Below are 18,163 nucleotides of genomic sequence, written 5' to 3'. Positions count from 1 at the left end.
TGCAAAGCTCTTTCCCTCTCTGAGGCTCCAGTTCCCTTATGTGTGTAGCCTAGCTTACTGGTAAACTTCCCAGGGGAGAAACAGTTTCTTTCTTATAACTGTGCACAGCCCCTAGCACAGGACTGGGCAAAATCTGACTCGCAGACTAGATGCAGTCTGCGGAAGCCTCAGCCGTCTCCCTGCCTGTTCTGCTCCACTTGGCACTCAGAAAAGTTGGCCGCAGGGCCACGTGTGCGTGTCTGAATGCTGAGAGAGAGGCTTCTCACATGGCCCCTGCCCCCATTAGTTCCCACTGGCCTATTTTCAACCAATAGCAGCTGCCTGTTTGCAGGACAGGCGGCATGTGAAGTGCCCTTCCCCCCCATCCTGCAGGCTCACAGTGTTGAATTCAGAGACGCAAATATAGCCCCTGCAGCTGCTGTGTGTGGAAAGCCGGGATCCTGGTTAAAGAACCTGCTGGGCTGCTGGCTGGGAGCCACCCAGGTAAGGCAGCCTGTGACGGGGCGCTCCGGCCCCTGCACTGTAGGTAAGCTTGTGGGCGGGGCCCAGCTGGCTGAGAGCGCCCCTCCCACCTGGCCTTGCTGGGCATGCTCCCTGGTGAGCAGCACTATAAAAGGCCCTGAGACAGCTCACTGTGGGCTTGCTGCTGAAGGGGAAGGACCTGACGAGCCAGCTTCAGAGTCAGAGGAACCCACAAAGCCTGAACCAACACCACGGCCACTCCAACCCCAGCCATTTACCCCAGGAGGGGAGCCTCCCATGGACGAGGCCACAGGGCCGTATGTTCCCCAAGAGGGGAGCCTGATAAGGACTAGGCCTCAGGGCTGTATTTGCCCCAATAGGGGAGCACTGCCAGGACCAGGCCCCAATAACGGAGCACCTCAGAGATCGAGTCCCCAGCAAGTATTGACCTGGACAATGGAGACATGTCTGAGACCAGACGCTGGCCATTGGGCCGTGCAGACCCCGATAGAGAGACCTGCAGGGGTATTTTAGCGGGGGGGGGACCCCGCTTGAGGGGGCCACGCCCTTCGACACAGCCTTTGACCACTTACCAAATCCTTGGAATGCCCCTCCCATCAAAAATGATTGCCCACCCCTGACCTAGCACCATGGGGCCTTGTTTCTGGTGGGTCCCCTGGGCTGGACTGACCTAAAAATATTTAAAACATGCTGCAGAATAGGACCTATCCCTAAAGGAGAGAGAAGCAGGGAGCAAGAAGCAGTAGCCTACTAGGATGTGATGACATTCGTCTCCCATGTACTGCATGCGGCAGAGTTCCTGCCTGGCCGTGTTTGTTTCACCACAGATGTAAAATAAGTTCACTGATCAAACCCGGTGTCTGAATGAAGCTGTAAGAGCAGCCATCCAGAGCCAGAGGGGTCAGAGACTCACATGATGTCAGGGAGTGGGAAGCGGTCAGGGCTGCTTGGGTCAAAACCTGGTTGTTATTCAAACATCTGCTCTCATGCTGAGGGATTAAACAGACAGAATGAGCAGTCAGTTGCAGAGGGCTCCCCGCTGGGCAGGAGGAGGAGTGGAGTACTGAGGACCAGGGGAGGCTCTTCAGGATCTGCTTAACTTTAAGCCAGCAATGGGCAGCCTAGGCTAGTGGGTGGGCCGCATGGGTGTCTCTCCTCCATCTCAGTGGCTTGCAAAATTGTTGTAAGAAAGACGGTCTCCCAGGACAGAGTAGTTTTGCTAAGAGCACTGGCATGCCTTGAATTTGTAGGGTGTGCCAGCTGCACCAGAGCAGTGCTTTGACTGGATGCAGAGGGAGCATGCGGCTCCATCAATGCTGTGTGCAGTCAGCATGCAGCTCACTTTACGTGCCCTGGCTTTACGTGCGTGTCACTTTAGTAAGGTCAGTAGGGAAAAAAAACTATGCAGATGGAAACCAGCAGAATCTGGCAACCCCACAATATGGGCAATGGTACACAAAATGTCTCGCGGGCCACACATATAACCCCAATGGGCTGCATGCTGGCCTCAGGTTGCTCACCAGTGCTTTAAGCAGCTGCATAAGTCCCCGATGAGCCGTGAGCCTGCATTTATGTGATTTTGCTGAGTCAGGACCTTTTGTGCAGCTGGCACTTGCAATAATTCTGTGGCTATGATCAAAAGTCTTTTTACTATTCAGCAATGTAAAATTCTAGGGGTGAGTGGAGGAAGCATTCTGAGGCTCCTAAGTGATTTTCTGGTTTGCAAAGTCAGAACATGCCAAACTTTGCCCCTGCTAGTTTTTGCCTTAGAAACTTAAAGTCAGCAAATCCTTCATTAAGCACCACCTTCTGAAAAATCTGCACTGATAAGAAGGGATGTCAAAGTTCAGTCCTGCATTACCTTTTCTAGCATTACCTGCTAGCATTTCCATGCTGGTGGTTGGCTTCGGGCAGACATTTTTGGAATTTTGACCATTACTCATAACTAGGTTAGGGGAAAATACATCGTTTCCCCCATGTTAAAAAATTCTGACAACTATTTTCATAGAATCATAGAATAATAGGACTGGAAGGGACCTCGAGAGGCCATCGAGTCCAGCCCCCCGCCCTCAAGGCAGGACCAAGCTCCACCTACACCATCCCTGACAGATATCTATCTAACCTGTTCTTAAATATTTCCAGAGAGGGAGATTCCACCACCTCCCTTGGCAATTTATTCCAATATTTGACCACCCTGACAGTTAGGAATTTTTTCCTAATGTCCAATCTAAACCTCCCCTGCTGCACTTTAAGCCCATTACTCCTTGTCCTGTCCTTAGAAACCAAGGGGAACAAATTTTCTCCTTCCTCCTTGTGACACCCTTTTAGATATTTGAAAACCGCTATCATGTCCCCCCTTAATCTTCTTTTTTCCAAACTAAACAAGCCCAGTTCATGAAGCCTGGCTTCATAGGTCATGTTCTCTAGACCTTTAATCATTCTTGTCGCTCTTCTCTGTACCCTTTCCAATTTCTCCACATCTTTCTTGAAATGTGGGGCCCAGAACTGGACAGTTCAGAAGCTCTAGCTCATCTGTGGTTTAAAGCATCTGATTATTTCAATATGACTCTTTTAGAGGATCATGAGGGAACCCCCATCTAGAGGGACATTTTCCTACATTTTTTTAAGACCAGAAGGGATTATTATTGTGAACTCCTGATAACACAGACCCCAGAATTTCATTCCCTCCCGCCATTGTGATGTCTCCTTTAGCCCACAAAGTCTAGTGAAGCTAGACATCCTAATTAACTTCAAAATTTCAAGTGCTGGTGAGTCATAGCATCTTTAGGAAAGTTGTTGGCAATAGTTAATATGGTTTCATCATTTCTAAAAGCAAATGATGTTCAAAAAATAAAAGATGGATATTTTAGGTCTGTGTTAAGCCCCTACAGTGGGTGACATTGAACAAGACAGAAGTCAAGTTAGAGACTAGATTACATACCTATAAATTAAGCCACCTGTTAATTCATGTTTGCATTTGTAAGACTTTATACTGAATGCTGCCCAGGGTGGTCTGTTATAGCCGATGCACAGGGAGAAAAAGCACAGCCAGGTAGAGTAGAAAATGTTCCCTTCTCAGGACAGCGGTGTTTCCCACTAGTGGCTTTTACAGCTGTGTGTGTTCTCAGTTTCCACATGACTTAGATGCCTCAGGAGTTATGGTGTCTGGCACCCCTTTGAAATGCTATTAATTAGTCATCCGGGACAGCTAACGTTTTTGCAGTTTCCACCTACAGGGCTTCAACTTGCTGGGTGAATTTCTTGTTGCCAAACACTTGTTCGTTGCTGGAGTGTCTTTTAAAACTGGCCAGCAAAGCTGTGCATGAGTGCTTTTCAGGATGCACACGGAGACTGTCGTACCCAATCTGGAAGGGGAAATAAGCAAAAATCCAGGCCAATAACAGACTGCATTAAGAAACAGTGTTAAGGAGGAGGAAAAACGTGACCATGTGTGCCTATGGAACCTGGGCTATAGGGCATCTGGGGTTGTAGCAGGTTTTGCACAGGACTGTAAAAATGGGTTGTAAATGCTTTGGATTTTTGTGAGCTCTGTCAGGGTTGTCCTGCCATGAAAGAGTCAGATAAATGGTACATTGTATACTCTGACAAACACGGTTGTCACCCCTTCCAAATTACTATGAAGTGGGTCCAGGAAAGTAAATTGACTTTCAGAGAACAGAATACCTCCCACTTTGTTGATTGTCCCAATAACAATCTGAAGAACATAAGAACTATCAGGACAAAGGTCCAGCTACCCCAGTATCCTGTCTTCCCACAGTGGTCAATGCCAGGTTCCCCAGAGGAAATGAACAGAACAGGTACCCATCAAGTGATCCACCCCCTGACGTCCATCCATGACCATCCTGGCTAGTAACAGTAATGGACCTATCCTCCGTGAATTTATCTAGGGGTATGTCTAGACTACATCCCTCTGTCGCCAGAGGGATGTAAATTAGACATACCGAAATTGCTAATGAAGCGGGGATTTAAATATCCCATGCTTCATTAGAATAAAAATGGCCACCACTTTTTGCTGACACGGCACGTTGCCAGCAAAAAGCGGCAGTCTAGACAGGGATTGGTCGACAAAGAAAGCCTTTTCCAACCAATCCTGTAAACCTCGTTGCATGAGGCTTAAGGGATCAGTCAGAAAAGGCTTTCCTTGTCAACCAATCCCTGTCTAGACTGCCGCTTTTTGCTGGCAAAGTGCCGCGGCGGCCATTTCTATTCTACTGAAGCACAGGATATTTAAATCCCCGCATCATTAGCAATTTCGGTATGTCTAATTTATATCCCTCTGGTGACAGAGGGATGTAGTCTAGACATACCCTAGGAGGCAATGGCCGTGCCTTAGTACAACCTCAGAGTGCCTAGACTTCCACCTTGATGTGACCGATATGAGTCACATTGCTTGATGCGCCAGTGGAATTGCTCAGATATTAGGGTGATGGGTATGGGATAAAAACCTCTATAGTCTAGACTAGGGAAAGGATAAGCATGTATCTCGGGCACATGATGCATTTACCTCTGTGATCTGGGTTGTGGATATGTCAATGGATTACCTTGAACTACTAAGACCCAAGTTCAAGTCTTGCATAAATGCCTGGTGGAATGTCCTGGTTCCATCCTCAGTCAGGATGGATGAAGATTTCAAAATTCACCTTCTTTTTGAGGCTGAGACCAAAAGGAGTAAAAAAATCCAAAAAACTGAACTTGTGACAGACAAATCTCAACAGGTCCAGGGTTTAGTTCAGCATCTCAAAATTTACCAAAATACTTTTCTGGCTTCATACTGGTTGGGTTGCCAAAGGGCCTCCTGATGCTGGAGTACCTTGGATTATTATTCAGTGCCATTTGTGCTCCTGAACCCCTTGTGTACATCTGAAAATCTGTCTTCTCGTTGTTTATTACCATTCTTTGTACTGCAGTTGTGCCTGAAAGCCTTCTGGGGGTCCCCTTATGTTGGCTCTTGTACGTTTGTCCACAAAGGTTGCAGCTTAAAACAAGCTGAGGGTGTGGCAAGAACAGCCTTTTGTGTGACATCTTGGTATTGCTGCTTCAAGACAAATATCCGGAAAAAGGGAGGTTGAATCACACCATAAATAAATAAATAAATAAATAAATGAAATAGGGACTGCTTTGAGCCTTGGACAAACATTTGCATTACACTTCGGGGCTGGTTTGTATTTGATTACTGATTTGCCATTCCCTAGCTGCCACTCAGCCAGCTGGCGTACCTGTGTTTATATTTGTTTTAAATGTGCCTGCCTGAACTCTAAATGCATGTGCAGGGAATAATACACAGTACCCGGAACAGATCCATAGAAAAGGCTAGGATTTTGCCTTTCAGTAAAACCAGCCTGTCCATCCACAGAAACGTTAATTTCTCACATGATTAATTAGGTTACATTTCCCTTTGTGCAGCAAGAGATATGACCAGCATTCCCTGTAAGCTGTATGCTTGGACAGGCACCCAGGAGAGAGTCAAATGCTGCCAAGCTGATTAGCAGAGAGCCCACACCTGTCAGCATCAGTTTCTATTGGTGGTGCACATGTGCACATGCCCTGGTGCACAGGTCAAAATGAGTTCTGCACATGAATGGAAAAAATTAGAGGAACTATTGTTCCTCACGTCTTAATGCAAACACCCCGGCTATATCTACACTGGCATGATTCTCCGGAAATGCTTTTAACGGAAAAGTTTTCCGTTAAAAGCATTTTCGGAAAAGCGTGTCTAGATTGGCAGGAGGCTTTTCCGCAAAAGCACTTTTTGCGGAAAAGCGTCCGTGGCCAATCTAGATGCGCTTTTCCGCAAAAAAGCCCCGATCGCCATTTTCACGATCGGGGCTTTTTTGCGGAAAACAAATCTCTGCTGTCTACACTGGCCCTTTTGCGCAAAAGTTTTTCGGAAAAAGACTTTTGCCCGAACATGAGCAGCATAGTATTTCCGCAAAAGCACTGACAATCTTACATGAGATCGTCAGTGCTTTTGCGGAAATTCAAGCAGCCAGTGTAGACAGCTGGCAAGTTTTTCCAGAAAAGCAGCTGCTTTTCTGGAAAAAGTGGCCAGTCTAGACACAGCCCCCCAATGTCACATCCATCGTGCAAAGTGTCCCATCCTTCATTCTCACACAGCACTGAGACAGGCTCACCAGCATCCTAGAGCTCTATACCTTCTTTGACTCTGCGGTTTCCACAGAAAGCCTATGAAGTTTTATCATGAAGTTGACTGTGGGGAAGAAAATGAACACTCTACCTCATGCTGCTAGAATATTACTTCCTGCTACTTAATTTCTGGGATGGCCTCCCTCTGTGACATTCTGTACTTGAAACCACATTGAAATGAAGGCCAAAAAATATGCCTTCTATGTAAGATGACATTTGCAGCAGGCTGAAATCTCTGGTTAAGTGTTCTGCTGCAGAAGGCAAGGTCACAGCCCCCGTCTGGGACGTTTTACAATACAGTGGCTCTGGATCTGTGACGAAGTCTATTAAAAAATGCAAACGCATTTGTGGGCAGATCACAGCTGGGTCAAAACCCCACGGAACAGAATATCTCCCACTGGTAAGCACAGTATATATACACCTGGGACGGATGAACTACGCAGTAAATTTATGAATGGTAATGATTAAACAAGGTGGACAAAATTCTTCCTGCCACTACGCCAATGTCTATATGAAGTCACCCCCTTGAAGGTAATGAATTATACCAATGTCATCCAGGTTTTATCAAGGAATGCATTTATACCGGATTCTTATGGAGGGCCTGGTGCAATGCATAAAGTACGTCCTGTACAATCCAATGGCATTTCTTTTCATCCATGAAAGATATTTATAATTATGACAATGCCTGCCCCCTTCAGCCTGCCAAAGTCCCCTAGAATCTCCATGATTAACATATGATCCAAGGCATTGGATCTGCAAAAAATGAGGAGTAATGTTAGTTCGGACTAAGGGCTTTAGTCCAAACTAACGCGTCCCGGCACGCACTTCCTGGTTCGAATCAGCTGTGATTCGAACTAGCGCGCCAGTGAGATCATGTTAATGAAGCGCGGGATATTTAAATCCCCGCTTCATTAACTACTTCGGTCGACTGCATTTGCATCCCTAGTCCGATCTAGGGATGCAGTATAGACGTACCCTGAGAGAGAACTGGTGGAGAGCACGTGGGATTGCAGGGAGGGACATACTGGGATAGATCATTAGATGATCATAATGGTCCCTTCTGACCTTAAAGTCTATGAACTATGAACTGTGAAGCAACCCAGTTGCTCTCATGACCAAGGAAATGGTCACCATTAACCAAAGGGGAGTGCTCTGGAAGGGTTGGTCTTGGGGTGAAGATACCTTCTTGGGAAGCATCTCTGGCCCAGCTAGCCTCTCTAGGGATATGTCTACACAGCAGTGTGATTTTTTTTTTGAATAATTGTCGTGATTCCTGAATAACATAGTCAGCGTCTACACTACAAGCAGTTATTTCGACATAATGTCAAAATAATGTCAAGCCGGAGGACGTCTTATTCCGACTCCTGTAACCCTCATTTTACGAGGAGTAAGGGAAGTTGGAGGAAGAGTGCTCTTGCTCAGACTTCCTGCTGCGTAGACAGTGCCAAAAGCCGAAGTACGCTATTTTGACTTCAGCTAGGCAATTGACATAGCTCGGGTTGCGTAGCTTATTTCGGCTTTAGCCCTGCTGTGTAGACATGCCCTAGGAGGCCCACAAACTCAGAGGGATCCATTGTAAGTGGATCCCCCGATGCTGTCTTCAGATGCCCCTCGCGTTCACTTTGCAGTCTCACAGGGGATCCTACCCTGCCTACCCCCAGGTAGGAGGAAGACAGTCGCTGTGCAGGATCACTGGGCCTTCAGAGCAGCAGTACCTCCCCCCACGCCATGTTAATGGGAGCCTCGACCCTGCCTGAAGGCAGTGCCTCACAACACATCATTGTGGGGAAACAATAGGCCCTTGGCCTAGTGGAGATTAGTAGAAGTATAATAAGCTGACGCTGCCTCAGAGATGCATCCTGTGATAGTCAGAAGTCACCGTTGTGGTGTCTTGACTCTGCCATGACCTGTTTGCTTTGCCAAGTGCTGGGCCCTGAAAGACCTGGTGCCCTGAGGACATCAGAAAGGTCCCGTTGCTATGGCGATTATGCTTACTGGTGATGACAGTATGGCCTCCGTGGGCACTGGTGTGAGAACCAGGACCGAGGGCGGGCAAGGCTTCACAGAGTGAAAATGTGAACCGGGGTAGATTTCTCCTCTTGCTGCAGCAGCTGCATACTCCTGACAGAGCTAGGGTTTGCAGGTGTCTGGTTTTCATCCAGACAATCTGGTTTTTGCCACCTCTGTCCTATTAAAAAAAAACAGAAAATACCGGATATGTAAAATGTCTGGTATTTTCTGTTTTTCTCAGATGGAAAGCCAGTAGGGACATTCTTCCCCTGCTGCATCTGACGTGGGAGTGGGGAGCGTGGGGTTATTTAAAAGCGCAGCTTGGTTCCCATTTTTTTTTCTCAACCAATTTTCTTCCCGCCATGTTAGGTATTATTTTTGAAAGTATCTGGCAACCCTAGACAGAGCCCACACATGAAGGAAAAGGAAAATTGTGGCGCTGATCTGCTCTGAGGAGTCAAGATTAACTTTGCCCTTGGTTTGGGTCAAGTTCTGCCTGGCAACTGTAGTGGGATTGGATGCTGCTCAGCACCATACAGGGCCACGCTCCCTGGGGAAAGGAGCCTGCCTGGGGTTGTTTTGCTGTGGAGCTAGCAAGCTTTAGGTTCCACTCGCTAGGCAACATGTGCCGAGGACCCAAATGGCCCTAAGAAAGCATCAGTACGGCTGGTTGCTAGGACACTGGGCTGGGAGTGGGGTTACCTGTGCTCTTTTCCTGCCTCTGCCACTGTGACAACTTGGGCACATCTCTGCTGCGCGCCGTGCCTCAGTTTCCCTGCTGATCTGTGTCTCTTTATATTTCCCACTCTTGGGGGCGGAGCCTCTCATTCCAGTTTAAGCCAGAGTCTCTCGGTGATACTGTAGTACAAATGAGTAGTAATAAAAGAGTGGCCTGTGTGTCCATGGACTAGGGGAAAGAGCATCACCTCCTGCCGCTTACGTCTGTGTGCTTTTTTTCCATCTCTCCCCCCTCAACCTTCCGTCTCTTCCCCCTTGTCACCAGGCAAACCTGGTCGCGCCATGAACTTTGAGCCCTCCGGCTGACAGTGCTTCGAGGGCTGGCGATTTGTCCAAATCCCCTCCGAGGATGTGGGGCTGAGCAGGCTGGGTGTGGGGCCCGGTGGATTGTTGTGATGCCTCCCTGACTTTGCATGCCTTGGGCCCGATCCACAGCTGGCGTCAGTAGATTCCTGTGGCACTAGGTCACACTTCGCAGTTGAGACTCAAATTGCTTCCTAAGAGCCCAGTCTGCTTTGTTTCTGTTTGGAGGACAGCACACGTGGTGGCCCTGCTTTGGGGTAATCCAGGAAGGCCAGGCCTGTCCCTAGTTGGAACAAGCATTACAAAAGAATTTACTAAACACTACTGTTCCCTCCATTCAGTAGGCTTCTCCCCTGTCCTGAGTGCCAGTCAGGCTCCCCCGAGGATGACCGAGGGTGGTGCTTAGACGGGGATGGAAGTGCCTGGATTTCTAATGGCTTCTCTCTCTCTCTCTCCCTCCCTCCCTCCCTCTGTCTCTCTCTCCCTCTGTGTTGCCGCACAGAAAGCTGATCTGGCTGTTGCTCCTCTCACCATCACCCACGTCCGGGAGAAAGCGATAGACTTCTCCAAGCCTTTCATGACATTGGGGGTCAGCATTCTGTACCGGAAGCCCAACGGGACCAATCCCAGTGTGTTTTCCTTCCTCAACCCCTTGTCTCCTGACATTTGGATGTACATTCTCCTCGCCTACTTGGGGGTCAGCTGTGTGCTGTTTGTCATAGCCAGGTAAGGGGCACTCCAATGCCATGGCTCTAGACTGCCACTGCACATCACTGCACATCCAATGCCCACTGGCCTAGCTACCAGACCCTTTGACAAGTTCAATATCCCACCCCTGGCAGTCTGCAAATTCAACCTGTTCTTCCCTTAATGCAGGAGTTGTCAAACTTGTGATACTGTGACCCCCCTCTCAGTTGCTCGTGACCCCCCTCTCCATTGCTGCAACCAGCTTCTCAGTTGCTCGTGACCCCCCCCCAAGTTGTTTGCGATCTCCCTCTAAGTTGCTCACGACCCCCCGGGGGGTCAGGACCCACAGTTTGAGAAACGCTGCCTTAACGCAATTACTTCTCCTCCATTGAACAAAGACAGGCTGGTTTGTTGGTAGGGTGGCTCGTGATTGTCAGGCTGCATGCCCTGTTGGGTTTCCTTTTTTTGCTGAGGGATACGTGGTGCACCCATGGGAGCACCCTTCACAAATGTTGGTCTGGTACTGATTCATGGACAGTGTACATGCCTTGCTCCATAGGGCCTGTCTCTGATCTCTCTGACACTGGTTTCCTACCACTGCAGCTCCAGTTAACTCCATGCATTTACTCTGAAAGGACACGTCTACACTAGGAAACTAATTCAAAATAACTAAAATTGATTTAATAACTCCTGAAATAACAATTGAAATTGCGTGCCCTCACTATGGGGTAGCTGTGAAATCAGTCCGAGACAGGCTCCGTTAAAGTAGATATGCAACCTCGACTTAGAGCCCCAGGCAACACTGGGGACTAATTAGTTTGAATGACTTGGGGGAGTAGTTATTTCAAAATAGTGGCACCAGTGCGTCCACACAACCGCTATTTCGGAATAACTATTTCAAAATGAGCATTATTCCCCGAGGAAAGCAGGAGTACAGCTTTCGAAGTAAGCAGCCTGTTCTTTCAAAATAACAGGCTTGTTAGTGTGAACACTCCGCTTCTTAATTTGACCTAAGGGGGGTTATTTCGAAATAAAGCCCTAGTGCAGATCAGAGCTGAGTGAAATTATAACTGTGTCTGCTGTTTGGGGGAAGGGGTTTATTTACTGTGGGATCACTCACTGAGACAAGCAGGCTTTTTAATTGTAGGGGTGACTGATTACTTCTATACCCACTGGTTTGTTATGATATGGTCCGTCATTCATGCGCACTGGAGTGAGGCGCTGTGGTTTGCTATGACACAGTAAGATCTCATTAGTTTTAGGGCTGAGCATGCTAGGCAGTTAAGGTGGAATTTCTTAGTCGTGGTGTCATGCTGTGCACATTATAAAGTATCTAGCAGTAGATGTTGCTTTTCTAAATGGAAATAGTCAGCCATGGAGCACAAGAATTGGCAGACTGGATGAACTCAGTGAGCCCAGTATTCTGTCTCAGCAATTGGCCAGCACTAGCTGCTTCAGAGGGAAGTGCCAGAAAATTTGTAGTGAAAATATTGGGTGAGCTGCCCATAGCAGAAGTGCCTTCTACCCCATTACTCCCTCCCGCCATGAGATAGAGGTTTACAGCCTTTCAGATTTTTTTTTAACCCTACTCAAAGTAGCTGTTGGTATTCTCATGTGTAAGCTTCTTTTGAATCTTGTTAACTTCTTGGCCCCAGTGATACACTGTGGCAAGGAGTTCCCCAGGTCAATTATGTGTTGAGGGGTGGAGGTTATGTATTTTCTTTCATTCTTGCATCCCGTTTAATTGAATATGCCCTAATTGTGATGGAGGGTGTTGGGAGCGCATGACTTATCTCCTCTGCCATCTATTTACAGAATATGCCTTTTTTCATACACCGCCCAGTCGTCTCTCTAAGCAGTCCTACTTTCTTGAGACACAGACCACACCACAGCCTTGCTCACTTTCACCTTCTCTCTCTCTGAACCCACTGCAAGCAACCCCCTAAACCTCCTATAAAGCAAACCAGCGGCAAGCCTGTTGCCATGGCTCTGACATCGTGCCTGCTGGAAGAATTAACACGCCGCTAATCTTCCAGTTTAAAATCCTTTCTTGTCCTTTAAAAGCAGCAACATTTGCATGCGTTATTAATTTCATACAGTCTTTGTCTGATGAGATGCACAGTCTGGGGCCTCTTCAGAATGTACCGGGGCGAAGCCTCCGCGTCCCTCCCATTGGACGATGAGCCATACGTCAGCATGCGGGCCCTCCATGCAAGGGGAAGGTCTCTCTTGGAGGCACTAGTCCCCATTAGCCCTCCCTCTCCTTTTGATTAGTGTCCTTAATTGAGCTGTTTTGTAATGGCTTTGCTTCCATTTTGCCTGCCACTCATCCATATTTATGGGACACAGAGACAGCCTTGTTTTGGTTGTCTGACGGGGTCCTCAGGGGTGCTTAATGCAGCACATAAATGAGCTATTATGGCCACGCTTTGCTGTTTATCATTTCAAAGCTCGTAAATTGGGTGCGTGGAGAGCAGACTGCTCCATTGTGGCTGTGCTTTTGAAGTGCCACTCTGCCTGGTGCCTTTCGGCTGGAGTTTGTTGTGATTTTTTTCCCCCAGTACCTAGGATGGCTCCCGATGTTCTCCTGTCAGGCCACCTTTCGGCTATGTCTACACTGTCGCGATCTTACGCCAGAGATATGCAAATGAGGCTAAGCTGCCCCTTCTTGTGCAAGAAAAACCCTCTTGCGCAATGCCATTATTCCTGAAAATAATCAGCGTAGCAGCATTGTGCAAGAGGGTTTTTCTTGTGCAAGAAGGGGCAGTGTAGACCGCTCCTTCTAGCACAAGAGCCTTTTCCAAAAAAATGGCGGCTCATTAGGTATGCAAATGAGGCTCCGCGATATTCCACGCGTAGCCTCATTTGCATATCTCTGGCGCAAGGTTGTGCCAGTGTAGACATAGCCTTCCTGTGCAAGCCGTTGACCCTCTGTGTCCTAGGGTATGTCTACACTGCAGAGTTTTTCTGGAAAAATGGCCGTATTTCCGGGAAAAACGACACAACAGAAAGTCAAAACAACGCAGGGGGTTTTCTGACATTGTTAAACTTCTTTCTACGAGGAAGAAGCCTTTTTCTGAAAGAGATCTTTCGGAAAAAAGCCTGTGTGCATGGGGAAGAGGGGTTTTTTTTTCAAAAGAAGATCTCTTCCAGAAAAGCTCCTTCCGAAAGAAGGCTGCAACCTAGACATCCTAGAGACCAGCTTGAGATAGGCTTTGTTTGAGGCACAAATAGCAGTTAGGTGACCAATTCCCATGGTGAGTTAGGTACCACTGCCAGTTGTGCCTGGAAAATCTCCCCATATAATCTCCAGCATCCATGCACCAGCTCTCTGGGATGGCCTTAGTGCCAATTTACTTCCTAGGATGGATGGCATGGTGGCTTCCTTAAAACGTCTTTCGCAAAGCTTCTAATCCACTGACATTTCATTCAAATATTCAAAGCAGCGATTCACTACCGAATGGCAGTATGCAGAACCCATTAACCCCGATGTTTCAGGGTTGCTGTAGTTTGCTGCCCTCCTGGGATCTCTGCAGCATTTAGAAATTATTACCTGGGCTTAGTGTGTAATACCCTAATGACACCCACCAAAGCTGTCAAAGCAAACTGCTCAGCAGGCAGAATATTTGTTTGCCCCGCAACATCTGGGCTCATGAAGCAGCTGATTCTTCTGCACACTCGTGTAAATCAGGAGTAATGCCACAGAAATGAAAAGAAGTAACTCGTTCTATGGAGTTTGGAGGGTAAATACAAGGTTTACACTTACTCCTTATCATCCCCACAATAAACCTCTAGCAAGTGACAATACTTAGAATGCATCTGACCCATCACAACATCCCGTCATTCTGTTGGAAAGAAACTGCCTGTACAGCATCCAGCATATTGGGGTGCTGGTTCATAACTGAGACTCCTAGAGCTACTGCAATACAAATAAAGGGTAGTCATTGTCCATGCCACTACCCCCATTTTGCAGGTGAAGCCAAAGGATAAGTTGGTTTAAAAAAATGAAATTCAGATGTTTTTTGTATGGTGGGGGCGGAGAGCAGTGTTCTCTGTAAGCTGGGTGCTTTTGTGGCCGTTCAAGAGGGATTCCAATGCTGCCTAGCCAATTAGCAGAGCGCCCACAGCACATATCGGTGCACATAAAAATGATTCCGCACATGGATAGAAAAAAAATCCGCAGATGGATGGAAAACATTAGAGGGAACATTGGTAGAGAGTCACTTTTTTATCGTGAACATGTAATGAGATTTTCCAACCTTTTCAGCCCTGTTAAAGGTCACACAAATCAGGACTCAGCAGTTTTTGGCTCCTGCTCCCACACTAACTCCACAAGTTGAGCCACAGTTAACGTCAATGGGAATCTTGCTCATCAGGTTGGAAATGATCATGCTCATATGTTTATATAACACCCTTCGCTCTTGATAGTACCAAAAGAATTTCCAGTGCAGCCACAGACCCAGGCACAATATTTGGGTCCAGGTCCCAATGTGATGTTGTGAGCCAATACCTATTAGAGAAATAATAAACAGCTGGTGACTTTCATCCCATAGGTCGCTGCCCATCATGGGTGGATGAGGATCCCTGTATAACAGGGCTACTCAACTTTGGAAACCCCGGAGGCCACAATGATACTCACAGCACACGCCGAGGGCCGCAACTTAAGTGTGGTTGCATATATATGCAAATAGCTTCTTTCACACAATGCCCTGGTGCTCCCGGCACCTCCTCCTGGGGAGGCTAGAAATGCTGACACCCTTTACCTGGCTGTTTCAGCCAGTCCATCCGCTTGTGTCTTTCAAATGCTTACTCTACCTGGGGGACGCCTCGCCATTGTGGCGCGTGTTCCCAGTGGAGGCCATGTTCAAAGGATCCCACATGTTGAGCCCCATATAAACCCAAACTGCACACGGGCCACAAACAAAGAGGCCCATGCGTTGAGTAGACCTGCTGTATATCATTTGTACAACAGAGATTATTGTATATAGCAACACAACACACTTAGCAACACAAGATACCAGTCATTCGTTTCCAGGAGTATCTTCCATTCAATCCAGTATTGAATTGAAATTGCAGGGGGAGCTGGAGAAGAGGACACCAATTGCCGAATTATTGCTACTACGTTTATAGCTTCATAGATTACGACTATTCAGTCATCTAACCTGACCTCATGTCTATCACATTCTGTTAATTTTAACCTAGATATACTCCTAACATTGAGCCCAAGAGGGTACGGGTAGTCTCATTGCAGTAGGTGGCACCGCAGAAGAGCTACAGAAAACGTGCTCGAGATCTACAGAATTTTGCTCTAGCAGCTCTATCCCAGAGATAAGTGGGTGCTTTGCTGTTGATCATATCGGAGGAAGGGGTATCAGATCCTTAGCACTCTGGCAGTGCCAGTGCGCGACGCGACCAGACACTTAGCAGGGAATGAGATGTTCATCTGGGAAGATGAACACAGGCTAATTATGATTAGCAAAGTAGTCACTGTGATGAGTAATAGCATTATCTCTGCTCTCTGTCTCCGCTAACAATGCGGAACGGTGCTAGATGGACTCTATTGACATAATGACTGTATTTGATTTCTGTCGTGGTTTGAAATTAGAATTCTAATATATTTTTAGATTGATGAGTTTACTTTTCCTTTTTCACAGTGGGGGCCAAAAAATACCCCACCTTAAGCTCCCATCCTGATTTTCCTTTGAAGGCATTTTTAAATGTATTGATTAAGCCTCAAAGGGAAAACCCTTTTCAATGTTCAACCATGACAGGCACAAAAAAAACTGGAACGGAACTGCCAGCTTGCCCACAGGTGGCATAGTAGTAGGGCAGTCAACTTCACAAAGAGGAATTTCAGAAGGATCCAAGCACTGGGCCCAATGGTGTATTGTAGGAGAGATGGCTCTGCCTTCCCAAATCCACATCCACAGGGGCATATGCATAATGCATTCAGCAGCAGTTTGCATTCTACATTCCATGACTGGAGTCCCAGGGAGAATAAAGTTCAGAGATCTCCCTTGTCCAGTGACATGCGCTGTCTCCTGCTTTCCCCTACAGGAGGAATTGCTCCCTCTCTGGATGGGTATTTTGGCTGTGGCTGCAGTCTATTCCACACAAGCTGCAGTCTATTCCACAGAAGCCTAATCCGAACTAGCTAGTCCATGCCACGTCTAGCCGCGCAGCACGGGGTTCGAACTAGCCGGCATTTAAAAATGGCGCCGGCCGGCTTCATGCAAATGAAGCCCGGGAAATTCAAATCCCGGGCTTCATTTGCAACTGCGGATGACTACATTACCCCCACTAGTTCGAACTAGCGGGGTAGTGTAGACATACCCGGAGTTACCGGATGCTCACAGGCTCGGCAGCCTGCACAACCAGGCCAGAACGGAAGGGGGATTTAGCTCAGCCTGGCATCCAGATCACACCAAAGCACCTTCAATTCTTGACATCTCTAGCTGCCGCCTTTCAGAGTGTCCGTATCTCCTCGGGCAGAGGGTCTCAGCCCCAGGAAAGTTTGAAGTCTGGCTCCATTCTGAAGTGGCAGGTTTGGTCCCACTGAACATGGCCCAGACAGGGCGCTGAAATGGATTAACCTTCATTTCCTTCTTCTCATTTATCATTTGCCAGTCTCTGGCATTCCATCCAGCTACCTTCCATCTAGTTTGCAGTGATAAAATGCACAGATTTGCAGCAAAAACCAATGCCTGAGTTGCCTCAAGATGTCTGCAATGCAATATGGATTTTTTTTCCTATCCAGATACTTCAGGGGGCAATTCTTTAGAGGCCCCATTGCACTTACAGTTTTCTTCTTTCCTCCTCTTTCTAACTAATCGGTTCTGCTCCTGCCATTTCATTCTGCCCTTTTAAGGCATTTCTAATATTCAGTGTGATTTTAGCTGCTCAGGAACGATCCTTTAACACAGAGAGATGAAGACCATGAGAGATCACAGCAAAAAATGCTGGCTTTATTTGTGGTCTCCAAACATAAAGGAAATGCTACCTGCTCTTGACCCCTGCAAAGGCTCTGGAATTTCTGTTCTCAGGAGAAAAACACAGTTAAAATAGTTATGCTGTAATTTAAAGACACGTGTCTCCCAAACTAGGCCCTGGGGGCCTCTGTCGACTCTCTCATCGTAGGTCAATGACACTTAAAACCGACTTGGGGACAATTTAAAGCAGGGCTACTCAACTTTGGAAGCCCCAGGGGGTCACAATGATACTCACAGCACATGCTAAGGGCTGCAATTTAAGGCATATACATGCAAATATATGCAAATAGCTTCTTTTACACTGATGGGCATGAATATAAAGATTAAGCCTTAAGCCGCAGCACCGGACCCAAACATGGCCAGCGTGAGCCAGTCAGCACCTCTCAGGCTCTGCCCACAAGGCTAAGCAGCCAGCACTTCCCACAATGCCCCTGCGCTCCCAGCACCTCCTCCCTAGGGGCTAGAAACGCCGACACCCTGTACCTGTCTGTTCCAGCCAGCCCATCTATTTGCATCTTTCAATGCTCACCCTACCTGGGACAGGCCTTGCCATTGTGGAGCGTGGTCCCAGTGGAGGCCCTGTTCAAAGGATCCCGCCCACGGGCCACGTGTTGAGCCCCGCGTAAACCCAAACCGCACCGTGGGTCGCCATGGGCCGCGTGTTGAGTAGCCCTGATTTAGAGGGAGGCAAAAGATATTTTGGATCCATCATCACTTTCAATCAATCTTTCTTGCTTCTTGATGGGGCCACTGCCTCTAACTCCTCCTCCCTCCCGACTCCTCAAAGA

At 47.6% G+C, this 18,163-nt stretch overlaps 1 protein-coding gene across 3 annotated transcripts in view; it reads left to right on the top strand.

Moving 5' to 3' along the window:
* GRIK3 (glutamate ionotropic receptor kainate type subunit 3) overlaps positions 1-18,163 on the top strand; it is a 303,000-nt gene that overhangs the window by 245,485 nt on the left and 39,352 nt on the right. For 2 of the 3 annotated variants that reach the window (XM_006134255.4, XM_075908606.1), the window contains exon 11: positions 10,202-10,425. The exons of the other annotated variant lie outside the window; for it this stretch is intronic. In XM_006134255.4, the coding sequence (XP_006134317.2) occupies positions 10,202-10,425 (224 nt within the window). The remainder of the gene's footprint in view (positions 1-10,201; positions 10,426-18,163) is intronic. 3 annotated transcript variants of the gene reach the window in all.

The sequence above is a fragment of the Pelodiscus sinensis genome, chromosome 25 (assembly GCF_049634645.1).
Source record: "Pelodiscus sinensis isolate JC-2024 chromosome 25, ASM4963464v1, whole genome shotgun sequence".
Lineage (NCBI taxonomy): Eukaryota > Metazoa > Chordata > Testudines > Trionychidae > Pelodiscus > Pelodiscus sinensis.
Note: the sequence above shows the minus strand (reverse complement) of the source record. Positions and strands in the feature narration are given on the sequence as shown.